Source organism: Acomys minous (genome assembly GCF_964271855.1).
Source record: "Acomys minous genome assembly, chromosome: 4".
Lineage (NCBI taxonomy): Eukaryota > Metazoa > Chordata > Mammalia > Rodentia > Muridae > Acomys > Acomys minous.
In genome coordinates this window covers 116,812,336-116,834,136 of record NC_140486.1, presented here as the reverse complement: position 1 = coordinate 116,834,136, position 21,801 = coordinate 116,812,336, and the positions used below count along the sequence as shown (strand labels likewise).

The 21,801-nt window shown below is 52.3% G+C and overlaps 2 protein-coding genes and 1 long non-coding RNA gene across 13 annotated transcripts in view; 1 reads left to right on the top strand and 2 right to left on the bottom strand.

Annotated features, from left to right (window-relative positions):
* The window catches only part of ANKMY1 (ankyrin repeat and MYND domain containing 1), a 52,877-nt gene extending 31,380 nt beyond the window's left edge, over window positions 1–21,497 (top strand). For 5 of the 10 annotated variants that reach the window (XM_084780255.1, XM_084780257.1, XM_084780256.1 and 2 more), the window contains 7 exons: window positions 512–619; window positions 1,448–1,579; window positions 2,734–2,847; window positions 3,158–3,323; window positions 7,254–7,329; window positions 8,062–8,222; window positions 18,728–18,970. In XM_084780255.1, the coding sequence (XP_084636381.1) occupies window positions 512–619; window positions 1,448–1,579; window positions 2,734–2,847; window positions 3,158–3,323; window positions 7,254–7,329; window positions 8,062–8,222; window positions 18,728–18,840 (870 nt within the window). In that variant the 3' untranslated portion in view covers window positions 18,841–18,970. Of the gene's footprint in view, window positions 1–511; window positions 620–1,447; window positions 1,580–2,733; window positions 2,848–2,868; window positions 2,954–3,157; window positions 3,324–7,253; window positions 7,330–8,061; window positions 8,223–9,265; window positions 9,488–18,727 lie in introns of those variants that run through there. The other 5 variants (XM_084780259.1, XM_084780258.1, XM_084780260.1 and 2 more) reach the window with 5 other exon arrangements.
* LOC311596624 lies at window positions 10,626–13,588 on the bottom strand. Of its 2 annotated transcripts, none has more exons than XR_014778909.1 (3): window positions 12,636–13,582; window positions 11,494–12,443; window positions 10,626–10,927 (listed from the first exon to the last, which is right to left on the bottom strand). It is a non-coding gene; the product is annotated as an uncharacterized lncRNA (long non-coding RNA). The 2 variants fall into 2 exon arrangements; XR_014778908.1 differs by lacking the exon at window positions 10,626–10,927 and having other exon boundaries at window positions 11,279–12,443; window positions 12,636–12,830; window positions 13,545–13,588.
* The window catches only part of GPC1 (glypican 1), a 27,677-nt gene continuing 25,829 nt past the window's right edge, over window positions 19,954–21,801 (bottom strand). Inside the window, exon 9 of the mRNA XM_084780266.1 lies at window positions 19,954–21,767. Coding sequence (XP_084636392.1) covers window positions 21,535–21,767 — 233 coding nt within the window. The 3' untranslated portion in view covers window positions 19,954–21,534. The remainder of the gene's footprint in view (window positions 21,768–21,801) is intronic.

The following is a 21,801-nucleotide window of genomic DNA, read 5'->3' as shown; positions in this document are numbered from 1 at the left end:
GGGAAAGGGGCTGGGGGAAGGAGACTGGTCCCAGCTGCTAGGGTTTGTCACATCCTGAGGGTAAAGTGTTGGCAGAGCGTGTAAGACAGCTAGAGAGGAGTCCATGCAGTCGGGGCAATAAGAGGGACCACTGATCACCAACAGCCCTGGGAGAAGGAGACTCACAAGTAGTCCCGGCTGAAGGAACTTCCCTCCATTATCCCTGTCAAAGGTCTGGGCCTTTGATGTGGTCATGTTAAGTCCTCTGTCCTTTGAAAACATACTTCCAGCCAATTTACTCACCAGTGCCTTTCCTGCTCACTTCTTATAAATGAATGTTTGGAGTGCGCCTGAGGAGCCTCCATGCCCCCTGCCCCATGTCCCTCTTTGGAGCTTTTGTTTTGGTGGTGCTGGTGCAAGGAGTGGGCAGCCAAGTGCTTGGCTTGGCTATACCTGTGGCATTGGTGTGTGTGCAGGGGCTCCCCGGAAGTGACGCCTCTGACTTCATGTGCTTCTGCCTTTCTTCCTGCAGTGCGCCAGGGACATAGTCCGGCTCCTTCTCTCCCACAGAGCGAATCCAAACATGCTGTGGAGTGGCCACTCCCCGCTCTCCCTGTCCATTGCCAGTGGGAATGACCTGGTGAGTCTATCAGCACCCATGAACCTGACCCCTCTGCACCTGTGCACCCAGTGCCTGCCTTGTGCCCCTGGCTCTTGTGTACCCAGCTGCTGTGTACTGTGTACCAGGCAGCTATGCCATTTCTGCCACCATTGACCCGCTTCCGCCATTCGGCCACTCTGTAATTCTTTCCCCTTCCCCATCTACTGGTTCATCTACCCAATCTCCCCGCTTACCAACCCATTTAGCTACCTGCCAGTCTACCCATATAGCTACTCAGCCTGCTTTCCTCCACCTACCCAGCCACCCAGCGACCTACCCACCTTCTCATCCACCCCCCCCCCCCACTGGCCTACCCACCCAAAGCCTCTCATCCGTCTCCTCTTTCACTTAACTTTTGCTTACTGAGCGCCTTCTGTGGGAAGGCAGGCACCACTAGGAGCAGCCGGTTTTGAATAGAGCCTCTGGTTTGAGGGTCCTCCCCCTCCTACACACACTGTATCTGGGGGAGTCAGGCCCTAAATCAGCATGCAGCACAGTTTTAGATACTGATGAATGTTGGGGGCGGGGGCGGTTGGCCACAGGGGCCAGACAGGGTGTGCTGTGGTGTGTACCTGGCCCAGAGCCACACTCTTTCCCAGGCTAGAAAGTGAGGCAGGGGCAGGACCCTTCTGAGCAGCTCCATTGGTATGTACATAAACAGTGTCAGAACCAGGCCCTGAGTAGAACTGCAACTCCTCCCTCAGGAGCTTGTCCACGATCCTTCCCTCCCGCCCACCATGTTCCCCATGGGTGGGACCTACGGGTACCCAGGATTATGGTTGCTGAGGAATCTCTCTGTGTGTCTAGGTTGTAAAGGAGCTCCTTTCCCAGGGAGCTGACCCCAACTTGCCTTTGACCAAAGGCCTGGGCACTGCCCTGTGTGTTGTGTGTGACTTGGCCTATGAGCAACAGAGGAGCACTGACAACAAGATTGCTCTGGTAAGGGGAAGCATGGGAGGATGCTGGGGAAGAGGTAGGAGGATGGAGGAAACTGGCTGGGTCCAGAGATGGGTAGGCTGGGTCAGCCTAAGATCATGTCTTGACTAAAGTAGACTAAAGGATACAACATCCAGCACCCAGTACCCACCTCCCATAGTGCTTGGGAAATGGTTAGTGTTGAGCTGTTGGCAGTGTCTGGACCTGGCAGGGCTACTTGTACATTGTGGCCTTCCTTCCTTCCTTCCTTCTTTCCTTCCTTCCTTCCTTCCTTCCTTCCTTCCTTCCTCCCCCCCTCTCTCCCTCCCTCCCTCCCTCCCTCCCTTCCTCCCTTTCTTTCTTTTTTGAGACAGTTTCTTGTTCTGTAGCCCCACCTGGCCTCAAACTTATTAATCTTATGCTTCAGCCTCCTAAGTGCTGTCCACCACCACCCCCAGCTGGAATTTACTGACTGAAAACCACATCTAGTCCACACGCTGTTGCTCACCACACTCTCCTGGATTCACTTGCCAGTCAACTGCAGCTGTCAGTTTCTTTTACTGTACTCCCGTCTTGGCTGTGAACCCTGACAACTCTCTGGTCACACCTTGCACCTCACATAATAGAATATACAGGCTAAGTCATGGCTCAGCGAGGGATTCAGGAGGCTGCACCGAAGCAGCTGTACCTCCGGCGTGCTGGCACAGGTTGCCGCAGAGTTGGGTAAAGCCGGATGTAGCTTCTGAAGGCTTACGGATGCTCCACTGTATGTGCATGCCACCTTTGTCTATCCATTCATCCCTTAGCGGGTAAAGGAGAGAGTCCCTATGTCTTAGCCATTGTGACTTTGATACTACTGTGACTATGGATGGAGTCAAAGAGGCCTGTCCAGCGAGGGGCACCTCAGGATGGGGCTGGAAGGCCGACCCTATCTACCTTATTCCTCTCTGACTTCCTCACACACATGGGAGATGGCCACCATGTGGAAGGCAGGGGACCACCTGCTCGGTGGTGCCCTTCAGCCGTCTTTCACCTGTTAAGTGTGTCCACAGGACCTGGGAGCCATGCACCCCATGACATGGTCATGTGTGAAGCTGCCCTGGACAGTCCAGTGTCGAAGATGGCTTCTGTCACCTGTCCAGTGGCCTTGTGTGCTTGACAGTATCTGTGTCCTACAGATTGACCGGCTCATTAGCTACGGGGCAGATGTCCTGAAGCCTGTGATACTTGCGCAGGGTGACAGGACGGCGGTGGGCACGGCTGTGGACTATGGCTACTTCAAATTCTACCAGGTGTTGCTTTGTTCTGAGCAGGACCCCTCTGAGACGTGGCTTCTCTTGGGTAAAGCCGGGAGCCCACAGCCAAGCCTGGTCTTCCAGGGCAGGAGACCGCATGATGGTAAACATGTGCTTTGGGCTCCTATGAGCAATTGTTCTTCAGTGTCTTCACAGTCACATTGCCAAGGACAGAGACCTGGCCCGCTCACTCAGTCACTCTGCAGTATGGGCTGGGGGTGGCCTGAAGTCCTCAGTGACCCCTGGGTGTGGCTGGATGGAGGGTAGCAGCTCCAAGGACCCATGGTGACCCTGTGTTCTCTCATAGGACCGGAAGATCGCCCACTGTCCGTTCCATGCTTTGATGCCAGCAGAGCGGGAGATATTCATGGCCCGGAAAAGGCTGCTAGAGTACCTGGGCTTGCAATTGCGGCGTGCCGTCTTCAACAAGGAGAGTCAGTTGGACATGAAGGCACTGTACCTGAGCAAGAGAGGTGGGTGAGGCTCAACAGAGTGCATCTCCGAGCTCTATACTTAGCCCCAACTCCATCCTGTCCTTTGCCAGAGCTGTGTCTGCTCACCCACACCCGTCCATACCCTACCCCTTGGACAGTGTTCCTCATGGTTGCACTCTTACAGTCACAACGCTTCTGATACAAACTTTCCCACACATGTCCACGTGCCCACCACTCTGTCACAACATCCTGGTTGCCCACCCTACACTGACATCCTTATGCCCACACATGCCTTATGTACTCACATTGTCCCCAGTATACACCTACCACCCACATGAACCCTCTCCCACACATGAATCACTGCCTCTACCATACACCCTACCTCCATGCACCCCAAGTAATACCCACACACACTCCAACACCCACCACAAAAACATGTGGGGGGCACTTATCCACACCGATCCCTGCATATATGCCAGTCTCTACACCCTCCTTATAGCCACAACTCTGCACAATTGACTCTTCCCCTACAGAGAAACACACCACTACCCCACAGCCACATCTTCTTGCTGCACACATGCATGTCTACCCACTTGCACACTCACACCCCACTATCCTGAATCCCCCCCAACATGCTTACCCTCCCCAACTCACACACTCACCTTCACCTATCCATGTTTTCCACAAATACTTCCCAGCTCCATGCCCACACATACACACAGCCATCCCCACACCCACTCTTACACACTGGACTACCACGCTTTCTTATACACACACACTATTCACATTCCCATCCTTTACCATATTAGCACGCCACATCCCTGCCCAGAACCTACTTAGTGTACACATACACATATACACACACAGCTGCTAACTATGCCTGCACCTTTGTTCCTGCCCACACATAAAACTTACCCTGACACAAGCAGCTGTCCCGTTTGGACAGTGTGGAGGCTGAGTTCTGGCTGGTGTGACTGGAAGGTGATGCCTCTCCTCATATGTGGATCCCACTGTGGGGCACAGGTTATGTCTTGGGTAGGGTACCACTGAGAATGCTGGGCCTCTGATCTCCCATAACAACTCATAGGCATGGGGCCCATCTGAGAAGATCCAACCATAGAACCTCTCATTTCCATACAGAGGAGATCCTGAAGTGGGGATGTCACCCACGGAGAGGTTTGCCGTTCCTTACTCTGTTTTCAGAGCCTTGCCACCATGCTGTAAAGCAGTAAGCTTTGACAGAGAAACAGACTCTTTTCCAGTAGCACATGGTGCTGGTCAGGCCCGGTGCTGAGATGCACCTAGGAAGGGGTTGATCTACTGGTGTCACAGGCTGAACTTCAGGATGGCTTGCTACTGGAGAGAACTAGGAGAAATGAGGCCAGAGGACCAGCCCTGAGTTCAGAGCAAGCCTCAAGCACTGGCCTTAGGGACTTCCCCTCAAATAGCTGCAAAGCAACTCACTCTGACGGGGCCCAGGCACACTTCTGAAACCAGCCCAGCATTGAAAGTGCTAATCACTAAGTTCTAGAGGAGAAATCTTAAGAGATATAAGTGCAAAGGAATACAGAAATATTTTTATAATGAAATGTCAGAAACCCAAAGGCCAGGAGAAAATCAGAAAATGACGTAGTACTCTCAAATGAATATCAACAGTTGGCTTCTCATCAGACATTACTTTTCTTTTAAAAAACTACCTTTAAATATTTTGATATGTATGATTATTTTATCTGCATGCATGTATGTGTACCACTAATGTGCCTGGTGCCCAGAGATGCCAGAAGAGGGTAGTGGTTCCCTAGGACCTGGGACTGTCATGTGGATGCTGGCAGGTGACATAGGCTTTCTGGAAGAGAAGCCTTGACCAAGAGTGCTCTTGACCATTGAGCCTCAGAGCTTACTCCCAGCTGAGACTTTTTTAATAGCTAGCAAAACTAAGTATTTTTTTTAAAAAAAGACAAACCAAAAACATTCCCAGATAATGGCAGCTGAGCGTGGTCAGCAGACCTGCCTAATGAGAGGTGTGGGAAGGAAGGCCACTATGATATACGGGACAGCTCTTCTTCTCCCCCTCTTCCCCCTCCTCCTCCTCCTCCTCTTCCTCCTCCTCCACAATAGGTATAGCTCTCATAAAATGACAGATCTAGCATCCACCTTTGACATGGTATCCTGGTATCATCTGCAGACCAAAGACAACCGAAACTTATAAACAAAACAAAACAAATGCAGCACCCACTGTGTAGGTTTTTTGCAAGTGATCCAAAGATCGAGCAAGGTATAAGGAAACAATTAGTCAACACAATTCGTTAAGCTCTGTGCCGTACTGAATGTTAAACTGGGGCCTGCTCTTCCTCTTTTTATTGCCAACTCAGGGAGGCAGGACATCCACTCCAGGCTGCCACAGCCAAGAAAGCACCAATAGGAGGCTTTCTTTCCAGAGCTTCATGCTGTCTCTGGCTGCTTCAAAGTCCAGACTCTAGGCTGAGTGCACCACTTCCCATGTGGCTGGAAGATAGACTTTTTTTTTTTTTTTTTTCTGCACTTTGCTTTCACTGTGGGATAGAGGTACAGTCTCAGTTTCAGTGCCCATAAGGATCCTGGACTCTGACCACCAGTTGGTAGGGCAGGATTCCACTCCAGGAGAAACAAGCTGAGAAGACCTCCTACTCTGCACTGGGTACTCAGCTCCTAATGTGGGGGTGTCATTAGGGAGAAGTGTACCATTGTTTCCACCGCCAGCTCCAGGACCACAGCCTTGGTCATGGTGTCTTACCGCGGCAATAGAAAACCATCCAAGACAGACAGCAAAAGAAGACCAAATCCCAACAAAGCAAACACCAAATCCTACAGCCCCATGCCTAAACATCTACAGGGTTTCTAGAATTATATGGACTCCCAGACACTTTGGATAGCCTCATGCTCAAGTTCTGCTGCAGCCACATAGTCTCTCCCATGCCAGCTCTGCTCTCCTCACTGCTGAGCTGAGTAACAACAGTGACCAGTGACCATGCCACAGCCTAAGGGCCATGCTGTCTTCTGCCAAAGAAGTTGCTGCAGTAGCAATCAGTCCTCCCTCCCATTCCGCAGACATGGGCAGAATGAAGCCAGATCCCCTGTCAGAAAACTTGATGAACGGAGGCCCCACTTGTCCATGTTTCTCCAGGCATCCTGCTTTTCCAAACTCCCTCCAGAACTGCTCAGCGGGTTCTGTTTGCAGCAGTCCAGGGCTCGGCTTCCCTGCAGCTCCTAACTCCTCTACATTTTCTCCCACACGACCAGATGTGTCACAGCAGCAGCCTCTCCCCTCCACACCGATTTTCTGGTTTAGTTCCCTTTCCGGTTACGATGACAAAACACCTAATGCATGCAACTTAAGCATTTATTTATTTACAGTAAAAGAGGAAAGTCATGGTGACAGGAACATGAGGTGACTGGTCACCTTGTTTCCTCGGTCCTGTAGCAGAGAGAGATGAATGCTGGTGCCCAGGCCATGTCTCCTTTTCATTTACTCTGGGTTCCTCTCCCACTGGATGGTGACACCTATATCCAGGGTTGGCGGAGCCATGTAAGTTAAGCCTATCCAGATGTGCCCTCGCTGACACAGAGGTTCATCTCCTAGGTGATTCTTAAATCCCACCAAGCTGTTGAGGTTTACCCACCACTGCAGACTGTACTAAATTAGGTTTCTAAGCAAGTAGCAAGTGGCTTCTGAGAAAGCAAGGAAAAGGACTTCAGAGAAAAACAGGAGGTCATCAAGCCTACTCCTTCAGAGAGTCTGTGAACTGGGCAAGGCTGTCTAAAGTGGTGTAGTGAGGCAAATCCTGAGTGGAAGCGGGTGGTGAAGGGGGACCTAGGCAGGGCCTGCAGGTGGGTAAGCCCCATGCAGGTGCAGAGGATGGGTGGGGGCCCCTCCCTGAGCTGCAGCCTCGCCCTCCCCATCACCGGATGCTGACTCATATCTCTCCGCAGCGGAGCTGTCCCCTTGTCACAGGCTGAAGAAGAGAGGTTCCACCCAGTCTAAGACCCCAGCGGTGGAAAAGCAACAGTGAGTGCTGTGGGCTCTGGCCCTACTAGTCTTGCGGAGCCACCTTCTCTCTGTGTCCTAAGTAGCATAGCCTTGTCCAGGTCCTGGCCAGAATGAGGCTCACAGATGGAGTCTCAGGACACGCTCAGTGAGCGGGGCTGTCTTGAGTGTCACCTGGGTGGGGCAGAGTTGAGGTCTGCATCCTCAGGATGGTGGCCCCCTCCCAGGACAGCTCACCACTGCTTTTGTTTTCCAAGAAGCCCCTGACATCTTGCAGGGAGTTTCTGTGACACAGGAGTCACCTGTGCACCCTCTGGGAAGGACCCTTGCATTCTTGGGGACATCTGCAACTTTAATCCTGAGGGACAGGGCAGGGAGAGAGAAGGGTGATAGGGACGGACATCTCCTTTGGAAATGGAGGAGTTTTGTGTCTTAAGTCTCACCCTAAACAGGAGCTCAGAGACCTCTGCCGTCAGTCAGGTACTTCCTACAGCCCATTTCACTGGGATTGCAAGATGCCCCTGCCTGCCATGTTGAACTGTTTTTGTTTGAGCAGCCTTTATAGAACCCATGGTGGGCCCAAAGGCCTGGTGTACATTAACTGTTCGGGATAACCACGTGGGGACCATTCTGGGTGGTGACAACAGGTCTTTTGTCCATATGTGAAGGCTGCCCTGCTGATGGGATGGGTGGGCACAGATATCTCAGGAGTTCAGGGGTGAGCATAGACCTGACCTTGGGATTCTGTTTCAGCCTTGCCTTTTACAAGTTTTGCTACCAGTGTGGTCGCTCCATTGGGGTCCGCCTCACACCCTGTCCCCGCTGCTATGGGATCCTAACCTGCAGCAAGTACTGCAAGACCAAGGCCTGGGCTGAATTCCACAAAAAGGACTGCAATGACATCATAGCCATGAGTAGGTTGAATACTGTGTTGGATTAGGCTGGGGAGGGGCCTCCTGCTTCCCAGGACAAAGAGGCAGGCCCGGGGAGAGAGTCACCATTGCCTTCAGGTCAGGATGTTTTTCTAGGATTTACAGCTAGGAGAGAGAGAAAGAGAGAGAGAGAGAGACAGAGACAGAGACAGAGACAGAGACAGAGAGAGACAGAGAGAGAGAGACAGAGAGAGACAGAGGGAGGGAGGGAGGGAGAGAGAGAGAGAGAGGGGAGAGAGAGAGAGAGAGAGAGAGAGAGAGAGAGAGAGAGAGAGAAAGAGAGAGAGAGAGAGAGTGTGTGTGTGTGTGTGTGTGTGTGTGTGTGTGTGTATGTGTGCCAGGGGGCCATTCTGGCCCTTCTTCATCTGTCATGATGTCCCTATGCATGGCTGCCTCCTGGAAAGTGGACGTGTCACTTCCTTGCAAAGCTGTGGCATGACATGGGTGCCTAGAGCTTTTGCTGTCACTGGAGGCCTCTTCTAGTCACGTGCACCACAAGACACTTAACATCTGGGCTGCTTCTGGAGTGTCTGCCTAGCAGTCCTTCTTAGAACTTCCAGTCATGTGGGTCCCAACAGTTATCTGCTTCTATAATGGCATCCCCGCTCCTTCCCCCCGACTCCTTCCCCTCCCCCTCCATTCTTCCTCTCCCTGGCTTTCCTGAGGTGGTGAAAGGCATGTGGGTCTGGCTGTATTCCAGCACTGGTAATCTGGGGCATCATCCACTGCCCAGGGATGCGGTACCTGCCAAGCCATTGCTGCAGGCAAGCACTTGCAAGCACTGGTCCAAGCATAGGGAGGGTTGATTGCAGGCCATAGCCCAGTGAGTTAGGGGCTCTCCTTACCCCTGGAGAGTGGCGGGGGGGTTGCACAGGGACTGTCATTTTGGTGTAGGCTTAGTGGTCACTGCTCCTGGAGCTGGCCTCCTAGGGGCAGTCCAGGCTTATCTATCCCTTGAGACTCTTGCTCAGGCCCAGCAGGTGGCCCTCCATGTTCTCTTCCCGGTGCCTCCTCTTATCTACCAGTGCCCCACTTGGAAGACTTGTCTTAGAGGGTGACAGGACCTCAGTGAAGGGGACAGTGATTGATGCTGAGCCTGGGGAGGAGCCCAGGATTGCACCCTGTGGTGGCCTCATGCAAGAAGTGTCTGCGCTACTTCAGCTTCATGCCACAACAGTCTCGTCCTCCTGACATGGCAATAAAGTGACCTATGGTGTGTTCTCAAGTTCTGCTCTGCCATTATCTGGGCCAAGTCTTGGAATCTCTATGCATGTCAGTTATGCCTACATTGTTGGTCTTTCATAGGGCCTGGTCTGGTCTGTGCTCTACAGAAGGGCTGGTAGATGGGTAGGCCAAGGATCCATGCTAGAGAGCTGACTACAGGACAGTGGTGGCTCCTGGCTCATCCTGGCACTGGCTTTCCCAGTTGTAGGCATCTCCCAACCCCAAGGAAGAGCCATTCTCCGCTGTCAAGGTTCCTTCCATCGACCCCTTCCATGGGGTCCAGGCTGCTTTTGCACTGTATTCATTGTCTGCTATGTGCTGGGCTTGTCCTGGGGCCACAGTGGAAGTGGAAATCATGGGGATTGATGAGGATAAAGGGGCAGGGATGGAGCAAGGTGGTGTGGCCAAGAATGGCAAGTCTGCCCCGGAGAATCAGACCCACTTTCATGGTGGGGGGTGGGAGGGCAGGAGGTGAGGATTGAAGCATTCGATTTGCCTGAAGGTAGACAGGCCTAAGGATGTGTGGGGCAGATGTGGAGCAGAGAGCAGAGTGGATGGGAGCAGCACTGGGGAAGAGCTATAGATCCTGCGAGCATCGTCAGGGAAGACCCCAGCTAGGTAGCTTTTGTCATGACAGCAGCATAGCAGTGTTGCTGCCTGGTTTTTGATTTCTACTCTAAGGTAGAAGATCATAGAGGTGGCAGGCAAGGCTCATGGACAGAGGACCAAGCTGTCCCTTTATAGAACTCAGCCATACGTGGCTTTCCAAGAAGGGCTCTTGACAGGCAGGTGCTGGAACTTTGTCCCCTGGCACTAATCAGTTGTCACCATGGGCGACCTAGCTCCTTGTTCCAGAGGGCCAATGCTGGTGGGGGCTTGAGGGTTGTGGTGCTGTTGCCTGTGTTAGCAGCTGCAGGAGCACCCCACTCCATCTATTAGCAAGGAAGATGCTTCTGCACCTCCGTATGTAAAACAAAAATAGGCAAATGAAATGACTGTTACCTGGATACCAGAAAGGGCCCTTGTCACCCATTGTCTGTCCTTCCAAATGGGCCCCCACAGCTCTCCATATATGCAGGGATGTGGGGACTAGCCAGGCATGTACACATATTGAAGAGTAAGGGCAGCCCTTGCTCCAAACAAGGCTGTAGACACCGTATATCTGTATTTATTCTGCAACATTTGCTCCAAATGGAAACCTTTCCATTCTTTACTCTGTATAAAATAGGTGCTAATTGTTCTTCCATTTTAGTTTTTATCCTGTATGAAAGTTTTGCCTGCTTGTCTCTATATACGTCACATGCACGGCTGCTGCCTGTGGAGGCCAGAAGAGGGTACATCATCTCCTGGAGTCGGAGTTTTAGGTGGTTCTGAGCTGCCATGTGGGTGCTGGGAACTGAACCTGGGTCTTCTGGAAGGGCAGCCAATGCTCTTAACCACTGACCCATTTTTCCAGCCACCCCCTAGTGGTTTGATAGGAGATAATAGTGACAATCATATTAACCCCTGGGTTCATTCTGAACATTTTAGGGGGCTATACTTAGATTTTAATCTGTGCTTGCACACAGCACTCTAGGATGTCTTGCACACATGCACACACACCCTTCTGCTGACCTCTGCTTTGAACAGTTAATGTGACCTAAAGCTTGATTTCTAACATGTTGGTCCAATCATTTCAAAATTAGTTGTGTGACCAATGTTATTACACTTGGAGGGTGTCCCGAATGCCAGACTGTTACTCAGGCCATTTTGTCCTTCGGTCTACAAAGGTTCTCTCCTCTCTCTCTTTCTCCCTCCCCCCCCTCTCTCACACACACAGACACACACACACTCACTTGTCAGGCTTTCATCCTTTCTGTGGCCTTCCAGGAAGCCTTCTCTATATTCTGACATGTGCTCTCAGAGATTGTGTCACAGAGTGACTTCGTGTGACATCTGTCTGTGTTGGTGTAATATTTATATCTGTCCTCCTCTTTCTCATTCTCTGGTATGGAGTCCTCTGTGGCAGTGACTCTTCTTTGGGTCTCACCTGTGAAGCGGCTTCTTGCAGCCCGAGCTGTACCACACTGAAGCTTCTACTATGTTGTCAGATGTACCCGTCCCCGAGAGGCTTGAGGGAGTGGGCTCCAGAGGGGCTGCAAATAGGAGTGACTTAGCCCAGGGGTCTAGAGCTATTTTAGTATGTCACTGTTTAATTGGCCACGGTTTCATCATCAGCTTAGAACTGAAAGGCCTTCCTCAAGATGGTCAGTAGGAGCTGGTATCCATGCCTCTCCCCATGCACTGCTAAGCTCCTCCTAAGCTCTGTGGCCTCAACCTGCAGTGCGGTGACACCTTTTCTTGTCTGCTGGTCAAGCCAACTCATATCTGCCTGAAACCTTTTCAGATAGATTGTGGATTTGGTCATCAAACTCGATTATCTTGTTGGGACTTTGCAGTTGACTGGTTTCAAGGAGAGACAACGGGGAGCCTGGGAGTGCTGAGAGCTCCAGGTTTGACTGAGGCTGTGGTTCCATCATTTTCTTCCCGTGGCATTTGCGCCTGGCTCCTCTTTGCCTTCCACATCACATCTTACCCATGGAAGTCAGCTTATCTCTGCCTTCAAAAGCAAAGCTCAGTGGAGCCCCATCCCTCCCCCCTTCACCATCCTAGATGTTCCTGGCGTTTCTGTCCACTCCTTGAACAACTCCTCCTGGCCTTGCTGCTCTGACCCCTTGGCCTCCCTGCTGTGGCAGCACATGCCTATCTTTAGCCCCACCCAGACATGCTGGCCTCTTGTGGTTTTCTGCAGTGCCCGCCTCCCCTGAGTGGCTTTCACTGGGTCCCTGTCTGTGCCTTTCCTGTTAGCCGCAGGCTCAGAGCAACATGGTCTCTTCTGGATCACCTCTGTTGGAAGCCCTCACCCTCTGGGTCATAGGACAGGATGGCTCCATCCTTGTGTCTCAGAAACCCACATTCCAGAACATCCAGTTACATTTGCTGTGTGATGATGGAGAGAATTGAGGGTTAAAGGTGTGGGTGGGCGGGGATGCTCATTAGAGCAAGGAGGGTTTTTGTGGCCTTGGGGCATATGTTCCATAAAACCTCTCTTAGCTGGGAAAGCTGTCTCTAGGAAGAAGAGGCGAGATGCTAGGGCAGGGATGGTGCTGGAGACCCAGGAGGAAGCTGTACCTCTGCTCTCTCCAGGAGCAGCCCCTCCCTATCTTCTCAGGGCCTCGGCAACCCCTGCAGAGCAGTTACCTTATCCATGAGTCAGGCTGGCTTGCAATCCAGAGCAGCTGGAGGCCTGTACCATCATGCCAAGAAATGGGAGAAAAAGTGAGGCAGTTCTAAAGTGGTCCTGTCCCATGCCAGTGCTGTTCCTGCCTGCAGGAAAGAGGTGGGACACCCAAAGCTGGCACTGAGAGCCGAACCTTCTTCCTCTTCACCACACAGTAGGGCTGCTGCAGCAGTGCTGTTGAGTAATCTGTGGATATTGTGGGCATTCTGGGCCAGGTGGCCTGTATGAGCTGTGGGGTCACTTGAGAACATAAAGGATAGAAGGAGGAGAGGCCGGCACATGGCCAGGTGGAGGGAAGGGCCTTCTCCCCCCAGACACCTGCTGGCCACTGGCATTTCAACCCAGCCCTCTCCAGGAGCAAGTCCAAGCACTTGTTTGTCCCAGGATCTCAGAACCCATCCTGTGGCTCCTGCCACCAGCACTCTTTGTACCTTCAAGGGTTTCCTACGTAGTATTGAGGCCACTGGCTGAACCTTCTGTGCTGTCCCAAGGCAGGGGTAGGACAGTAGGGGCAGGAGCTACCTCAAGCCTCAACAGCTGCTCTTCCCTGTTTCTAGCAGGCCTGGCTACTCATCTGCTGATCCTTCACCCGGAATCTACATTCCATCCCTGTTGAGAGATGATGTGTTCCTTCTCTCGTTCTAGGGTTGGCACTTTCCTAAAGTAACCCACTCAGGCAGGCAGCCCTTGGGTAGTCACACCTGCCCTGGGCCTGTACTTCCTCAGGAACCCCCCCTGCTGAGCTGGGGCAGGGGTTCAGGATACAGCTTAGGGTCCAGCTTGCTTAACAGAGTACATACATGCACCCCCATCAGGCACCCCAAGGTCAGGGAAGGTGGTGAGGCCTCTTCAGTGCAGCCTGAAACACGGGTCTGTCTTCAGGCTGCTCCTGAGCTGCCGTCCCCATGGCTTCCAGGCGCTGCCCAGGAACTTGAATGTGTAAAACACACAGTGCACGCCCAAGTGGTTATAACTCGGCCCCAGCCCGTGTGCTCCTGTTCCTGGTGAGATAAAGGAGGACAAAGGGGACAGAGACTGACATACTTGATGAAGCCAAGGCACCTAGGGACTCTCCTGAGGGGGCTGGGAAAGATGAGGAGCCCTTTCCCTGGAGACCTGGTTTCCCTTTCCCAGATAGGCTCTGAGGCCTGCGATCTCAATATCAGTCCCTCCAGAACCCCATTCTCAGAGTTCACCTGGAATTTTGGGTTCTCCTTTTGGCTAGACTCAGCTGCCCTACCCTTTCTTTCTTGCCTTTTGCCTGAGCCCTCAGAGGTCCACAGGGAATGAGGCTGAAGCAAGGAGGCAGGGCGGTGGGACATGGGGTGTGGCAAAGGACCAGTGCCTTGAGAGGACACATAGACTCCAGGTCAGCGTGGGAAATGAAGGCAAGGCTCTAGTGGGAAGAGCCAGGAGTGGTGTGTGTGTGTGTGTGTGTATGTATGTATGTGTATGTATGTATGTATGTGTATGTATGTATGTGTATATGTATGTATGTATGTATTATGTGTGTGTGTATGTATGTATGTATGTATGTATGTATGAATGTATTATGTGTGTGTGTGTGTGTGTGTATGTATGTATGTATGTATGTATGTATGTATGTATGTGGTGGCTAGGCCAGCAATCAGGATCGAGACAAGTTGTATTTGAGGGGGGGGTATCTCTGAGGGAGGCAAGACCTGGAAGGCTATGGACACAGATTACGACTCCATATAGACTAGGAAGTCAACAGGGGTACCGAGGGAGGGCAGGGTCTGGGAGATGGGGCTAGAGGCTGGCTGTAGAGCAGTAGGGGTTATTTTCAACCCCCTCCCATACCTGGACTTTTGAGAGAGTGGGATGATGCCAGGGTCCAGGCCAGGTGGCCATCCAGAGCTTGGGAGCTGCGGATGGACCCAAGAGGGTCTCAGATGGCAACAGAGAGGGTAGTTTGGGTTGTGATGGAGATAGAAGCCTAGAACATGGGCACCAGGGTTCCCTGTGGAAGCCTGGGGGCTGCTGTGTTCTGGAGACGGAGCAGTAGGTAGCCAGGGAGAGGCAGTGTAGCTGAGGCCTACGCTGTGGCTCCCCTGCTACTTTGTTCTCTTGAAGCCTGGGAAATCTATCCAGTTCCCTCTGTTTCCCCCTCCATCCTGGCATCCCCTGACTGAAGCCAGGAGGCCTGTGCAGGCTACACTGCTTAGTGGGGGCGGGCACACCGCTTAGTAGGGGGCCCCACCACTCAGTAGGGGGCCCCACTGCTTAGTGGAGGGCATCATTTCCCCACTGTATTCTCCTGGCCTTGCTGAGTAGCTGGGTGTATATGCTTGGGCATATTTTGGCTGTGTATGGATTTATCTCTGTGCATGTTAGCACCTTTGGTCCTCAATATTTTTCCAGTCTGTGTTTCCTTGTTCTGTCTGGATTATACACTCATCACAGAATGTACGATGCGGAAGTTACTGTTTACATTCCCCTCAGTGTCTATTTTTTATATTCAATCTACAATTATATCTACTTAATGAATTGCCTTCTTTGTGATCATACAGTGACCTTGTGACTTGGATTGCAAGTCTGTTGGGCTGATAGAGACACTTCTATCATTGTCTTTTAGTTACTGTTTGCATGGGACCTATTTTAAAATCTCTTTGTAGAAGAAAGCATTTATGGGGCCTCACAGTTTCAGAGTGAGTCCGTGACCATTATGGCAGCAGGCAGGCAGGCATGGCGGCAGGCAGGCATGGTAGGCAGGCAGACATGGTAGCAGGCAGGTAGGCATGGCGGCAGGCAGGCATGGTAGGCAGGCATGGCAGGCAGGCAGGCATGGTAGGCAGGCATGGCAGGCAGGCATGGCAGCAGGCAGACATGGTAGCAGGCAGGTAGGCATGGCGGCAGGCAGGTGTGGCAGCAGGTGTGGCAGCAGGCAGGCATGGTGCTGGAGCAGTAGCTGAGAGCTTACATCTGATCCACAAGCATAAGGCAGAGAAAAAAAAAAGCCAAACCTCAAAGCCCACCAGTTACACACCTCTGCCAACAAGGCCACATCTTCTAATCCTTCGCAAAGAGCTCCATCAGCTGGGGACCCAAGCACTCAGACATATGAGCCTATAGGTGCCCTTTTCTTTCTTATTCTTTCTTTCTTTCTTTTTTTCTGGAGACAGGGTTTCTCTGTGTAGCCTTGGCTGTCCTGGACTCACTTTGTAGACCAGGCTGGCCTCGAACTCACAGCGATCCGCCTGCCTCTGCCTCCCGAGTGCTGGCTTATAGGTGCCATTTTCAATGGTATCAGTCAGCACAGTGGTGGAATGAGTTTCATATAGAGTGTATGGTTGGACCCCTCTGGCCCACCCTCCCAGGCCTGGCTGTGTTCCCTAGGCCAGCTCCTCTCATGGCTCCCCCACACCCCCCCAACTTCATGACCTCTTCTTTAATTGTCATTGTATCACATAATACACACATGTACATATATATAAATTCAACCCACTGAGTCCATTTAGGGTTGCATATGTGCATTTTGGGCTGACCACTTGGGGTTGGATAACCTATCCCTTTCCCAGAAGCCATTACTTGTGTGAGTTCTTATTCTAAGGGTGGGGCTTGTGAGATTTCCCCCACCCATATCGACACGTCAATTGGTATTGTCACTGTGCAGGCCTTGTTTCAGTGGCCACGTTTTTGAGACTCATGGCCGTGGCTCCCCTGGCAGGTCTAGCAGGCACCCTCTTATAGCAGCGTATATCCAGGTCCTCTAGCCTTATAAAATCTCCCTGCTCCCTACTCTGCAATGATCCCTGAGCCGTAAATTCTACTTTAAATTGCTAGTGACTTTTCCTTTGGGAAAATTACATTGTTATTCCCCACCCCATTTTATGCTAGTCTTTCTATACTGTGTATCCACTGGCAAAGCACTGCAGCTACATTTCACTCTAGGTGAAAACCGCTGTCAAGTCTGAGTCCAGCCATGTGCTTCCTTCCCTAGAGTGGCACAGTTTCATGCTTTCACATTGCTAGTTGGTATCAAGGCAATGTGACGAGTTCCCATTGCCATTTCTGGTTAGGCAATGATTAGGACACGATGCCTGGGAATCTCTCATCTAGCTTATTTCTGGGAATATCTTTATTTTACATTAATTTCTGGATGCCGCTTGACTTAGCATAGCGCTCAGAAGTTATTTTTCCTTTCAGAACTTTGGTTTCATCATCTCACTCCCTTCTGGCCTACAAGGTTTCTGCTGAGAATTCTACACACACACACACACACACACACACACACACACACACACAGAGAGAGAGAGAGAGAGAGAGAGGGAGAGAGAGAGAGAGAGAGAGAGGGAGAGAGAGAGTGAGAGAGAGAGAGAGAGAGAGAGAGAGAGAGAGAGAGAGAGAGAGAGAGAAAGAGAGAGAGAGAGAACCTTATGTGACGAATCTGCTGTTGCCTTTCCATTCCTCATCTCTGACGTTCAGTCTGGTTTTGTCTCAGGCATTCATCTTCAGGCTGATTTTGCTAGAATCCTTTGAGCCTCACAGCTGTGGATAATCTCCCCATACCAAGATTTGGATGCCTTTCAGCTATTATGCCTTTAAGTAAAGCTTTCTAAGTCACCCCTCTTCTGGGGCTTGTCTAATTATTATTTTTTGAGATCATCCTCAAAGGGTTGTCCTAACCTTATAGTCATTTTTTCCACCTTTTCTGTCTGGTAACACCTATAGACAATTTTGGTTTGCCTGTGATCTGCTTCCCAGGGTGCCGAACCTGGTGGCAAACTGTGTTGCCATATTGTGATTTATAAATCTCAGCTTACCACTCCAGAGCTTTTTGGCTTCTTTCTCTGAAAGGATCTCACTGCTTCTATGTGGGTGACTCCCTCCAAGTCCTTTACATTCGCTCACTGTACACTGCCACCAGCCACTGACTCTCTGTGTGGGGGCCTGGGAAGCAGTACAACCTCAGTCTCTCCTGAGAAGCTGAACCTTGTTGTCCCATGGTGTTTGGCCACACGTGGACTCAGTCTTATCTTCCACCACAGGTGTAGGCCTACATCTGGCACGTGGATCTGCCTGGTTACTGTAGCTCTCAGTGACTGTCCTCACCCCCGGGCCCAGTCCATGTGAAATCTCACATAGGTACTGTTGACTGTGAAACATTCACACCCCCGTTTTGATGTTTGGGTGGAAAGGGGTTCCTGTAACCTGTCAAATCCAACCCTTCTAACATGTCATTGCACAGGGTGGTTGGGCTGGTTACGTGGGTTGATGCTTCACGTTCTGAGGGCTTGCCCACTTTTGGCTGGCTCACTTCAGTGCTCAGATTGAGTTTAGAAGTAGGTCTGTGCTGGAAACAAGTGATCCTACTCATCTTTTTGGGACACATAAGAGGGAAGTGTTTAGTCACTGAAGTCTTACTCTCGGAGGCAATTCATTTGTTTTGTGTACATGGGGAGGAGTTCCTGCTCAGAGGGAAAGACTGCTGAACAATGACGGCCTCCGTTCCTCACCAGGCACCATGGTGCCTCAGTCAAGCATCCTGCAAGCTTTACAGCTTTGCTGCCAGGATTCCTAGCACCCCACCAACCCACACAGTGTCACCTTGCTGGCTCTCTAACCATTCTTTGACGGCTCAAACTGTACAGGCATGTGAATGGATGAGTACGGCTGAGTGCATGTGTGTGGGCTAAAAGCATTGTACTAGTCTGCAGGATTGCCTGCAGGTGTGTATGATGCTCACGGGGTGGGGGATGAGGTGGGTAGCGCTGGCTGTTCAGCATGCCTGTGCTTTCCTGGGTCCCATAAGAAAGACTGAGATATAGTGATGGCAGAGAAGGGACTCCTTCCTAGCCTTATGGGGAGCATTGTAGCAGGGCTTAGAGCAAAGTACTGACATGGCATTTGCCTGGTACTCAAAGGGCAAGGCTGTGGAAGGCATTGAGCCCACCTTGTTCTGGGTCTGGCTATTGACTCCCGTGTTGGGTACCTGGCTCATGTATTCTCCTTTTCCTCTCAGAGAAGATGATGATCCAGTCCCAAAAGTACGAAGAGCAGAACCAAAAGTCCATGCATGTCAAACTCAAAAAGCGCTTGAGCCAGAAGTCCCTGCATGTCAAATTCAAGAGGTGAACAAGGGCCAGAACCAGGAGTCCACAGATGTCGAACTCACAAAGACCTTGGATGAGAAGCAGGAGCAGGTGTCACGGTATATCCAGCTCAAAAAGAACCCGAAGAACACAAAGCGGGGAGCCTGCTGGACTGCCTGACACGCTGCTCCACCTGCGGTCACCAGCAAGCAGCTGGTTGCCCATCTGTCCCCCACAGGGCTCTACTGAGCCTCTACCTCACTCCATGGCTGTCTATCCTGGCCACTCCCAGGAAAGAATCTGGGCCACTTGGCACCAGGACTTGCAAGGAGGTGGAGAGTGAGGGTGCAGCTACCACCTGGGCCTGGGGCACTACAGGTATCCTTGGGTGGAACCTTGACACCCAGCAGTAGCTGTGCCCTTTGGAGGGGCCTCCCTCCTGGGAGCTTTTTGGAGGTCTCCCTGAGATGTGTGGCCCAGCAGCACGTGAGGTGGGGTTCTGCTCCCTTGGCTTGCTCACCAAGTGGCAACACTGTAACATGTACTTGGGCAGCAGTGTGGGCCACAACTCCCAGATAAAGCAGATGTGCCACACCAGGCTGAGCAGGGCTTCTTCAAGTCTGGCTACTAAGTGAGCTTTCTAGCCATGGAGGTAGGCACTGTGTGCTTACATAAGGACAGGTCAGCTCCTTGAGTTGAAGGTGAGCTAGCCCTGGATGCCTTAAGCTTTTTAGAACCTATCTGCAGCTTGGGGCAGACCGGAGTGTCAGGGCATCCCTGGCCCCTACACTGTTCCCTTGGGTACCCCTGAGGCACCCTGGTAGGCATGAGAACCTTTCTATGGGGTAAGACAATGACACGTGCATTGAGGTGAGTTAGAGGAGGTGGGAGGTAGGTGGAGCCAGCGCAGGCTGCCGGCCCTGCTATCCTGGCCCCCTCCTCCCATGAATGTTGGCACATTCAGTTGGCAAAGATTGGCATCTTCCTGGGCAGGACTTGGAGGTGTTCAATGGTTGCCACCACATGGAAACCCTAGGACCTTACTAGGGGCACAACCCAGGCTCAAACCCCTTCCAACAAGCCCCAATCTGTGCATGTGCCATCCTCACATGTACACACGTGAAGTCTCACCCAAGTTATATGAGGTCACATCCACTGTAGGTCTCCAGCCTTTAATTCATACAAGGACTCAAAGAACACATGTTATCCACTGGTGCTGAGTGACAGGGAGCCTCACTGAGGAAGGACAGAGTAGCTTGGCCACTATCCTGGCTGCCCTGTGCAGCATGGGTGCTGTGCTGTTGTCCTCACCCTAGAGCCCAAGTCTGTCTCCTGCCACCCCCTGTATAAGTGGCACTAGCAGGGTTGTGGCAGGGTGGGTGTGCTCAGGGCATGAGCCCAACAAACCCACGGACCAACCGCAGAGAATACCCATCCTGGGCCAAGGGACCTGACTACTGGGTCGGCCTCGGTTCACTGTGCTGGCAGTAGCCTCCCTAACCCAGTGACAAAAGCAAAAAAGCGGTAAGCAGCCTCTTCCCAGGCCTTCGGCATATCAGGACCACTGTCTTCCCGGCTATAGCAGCTCAGCATCCCCAAGGCCCTGGAGGGGAAGGAGGAGCCTTGACAGCCTCAGTAAGCCAGGTGCCCCCAGGTCTCAAGGCTGCAGGAGGATACCAGGATGCAAGTGTTGCCTGAGCCTCTCCAGTGCTGTCAGGGAAGGCTGAGATGCAGCGCTCAGCGGAGGACACCGAGGGTCTGGATGTGCGTGTCTGTAAAAGCCCTTGACTGCCAATGTTCCCCCAGCTCCTGCAGAGCTGCTTGGGTCAGGAAGGGGCCCAGGCATCCTCCTGACCTGCAGTGCTAGGTCCCATTGACCCTGAGCTGAAGTTTCACCAGCCACCCAGCATCCCTGTGGCAAGGTGACCTTTCTAAGTGGGACAGGGGCTAGATCTGGCTGGCTGGCTGGCTGGCTGTTCCCCTGAAGTGAGGTTTCTCATCTGGACCCCCAAGGCCAGTCTTTGTGAGCCCATGTGTGGGTGGGAGGACAGAGCACACGCTCAAGCAGTGTGGCCATGCCAGCTGCCACCTCAGCTGTGTCACACTAGAGGAACCCCACAGTGGGTCTTTGAGGACCACATTCACTGAGTTCCGCAGTGGCACAGGGTCCTGGTCTGGTGTGTGTGGAGATCCTGGCTGCAGAGCTTCTTCTGAGTAGAAGGTGTCATGCATATCATGAAGGCCCTGCCAGAGCCCGGACAATGACATACCGGTGTCCCCTGCAGGCTTCCTGGGGAGCTGAGGGATGGGCCTCAGTTTTTGACATCTATGACCCATGGGGTCTGGTGGGGAGTCCCCAGTGGGAAGAGGCAGGAGAGGAAGGCACAGGCTCACTTGAGGTCTCCAGGAGGTTGTAGCTAAAAGCCGCCCTTCCGGTTGGCCTCATGAGCTTCTGGGGTGGTGCAGGAGGGTAGGGGAGGAGTGTGCAGCCAGAAGTGCCCCTGAGGTCCCTGAAATACATGGCTTTTGGGGACACTGGCTCGCAGCTGACCTGATACAAAATTAAAAGCTAGGGTGACAGGCATGGCCAGACCCAGGAGGCCAGGATCCCCATGCACCCTGCCCCAGCACTCAGAGCTACTGTCGCCATATCCTGCCCTCAGCCTTGAGGGCCAAGGGAATTAAATATTGTCTGTTGTATGTTTTGGCCAAGACAGTCCTTGGGGCTAGGGGGCAGTTACCGCCACCTGGGCCTGGCTGCTGCAAGGGCCAAGGTGAAGAGGAAGAGCAAGAAGAAGCTGTGGGGCTCTGGGCAGCTGGCGGCTGAGGTCTTCTGTCCCTCCTGCTCTGAGAGGCCAGGGAGGGCATGGGTCAAGGGGGTCCGGGAGCTGGAGCTCTTCTTGCTGACCCTCCGGCCGCAGGTGTCATCTGGGCATCCACCACCACTGCCTGAGCCACTGCCATCATCACCTGGGGAGGACAGGAGGCTGTATAGCAGGCTCTT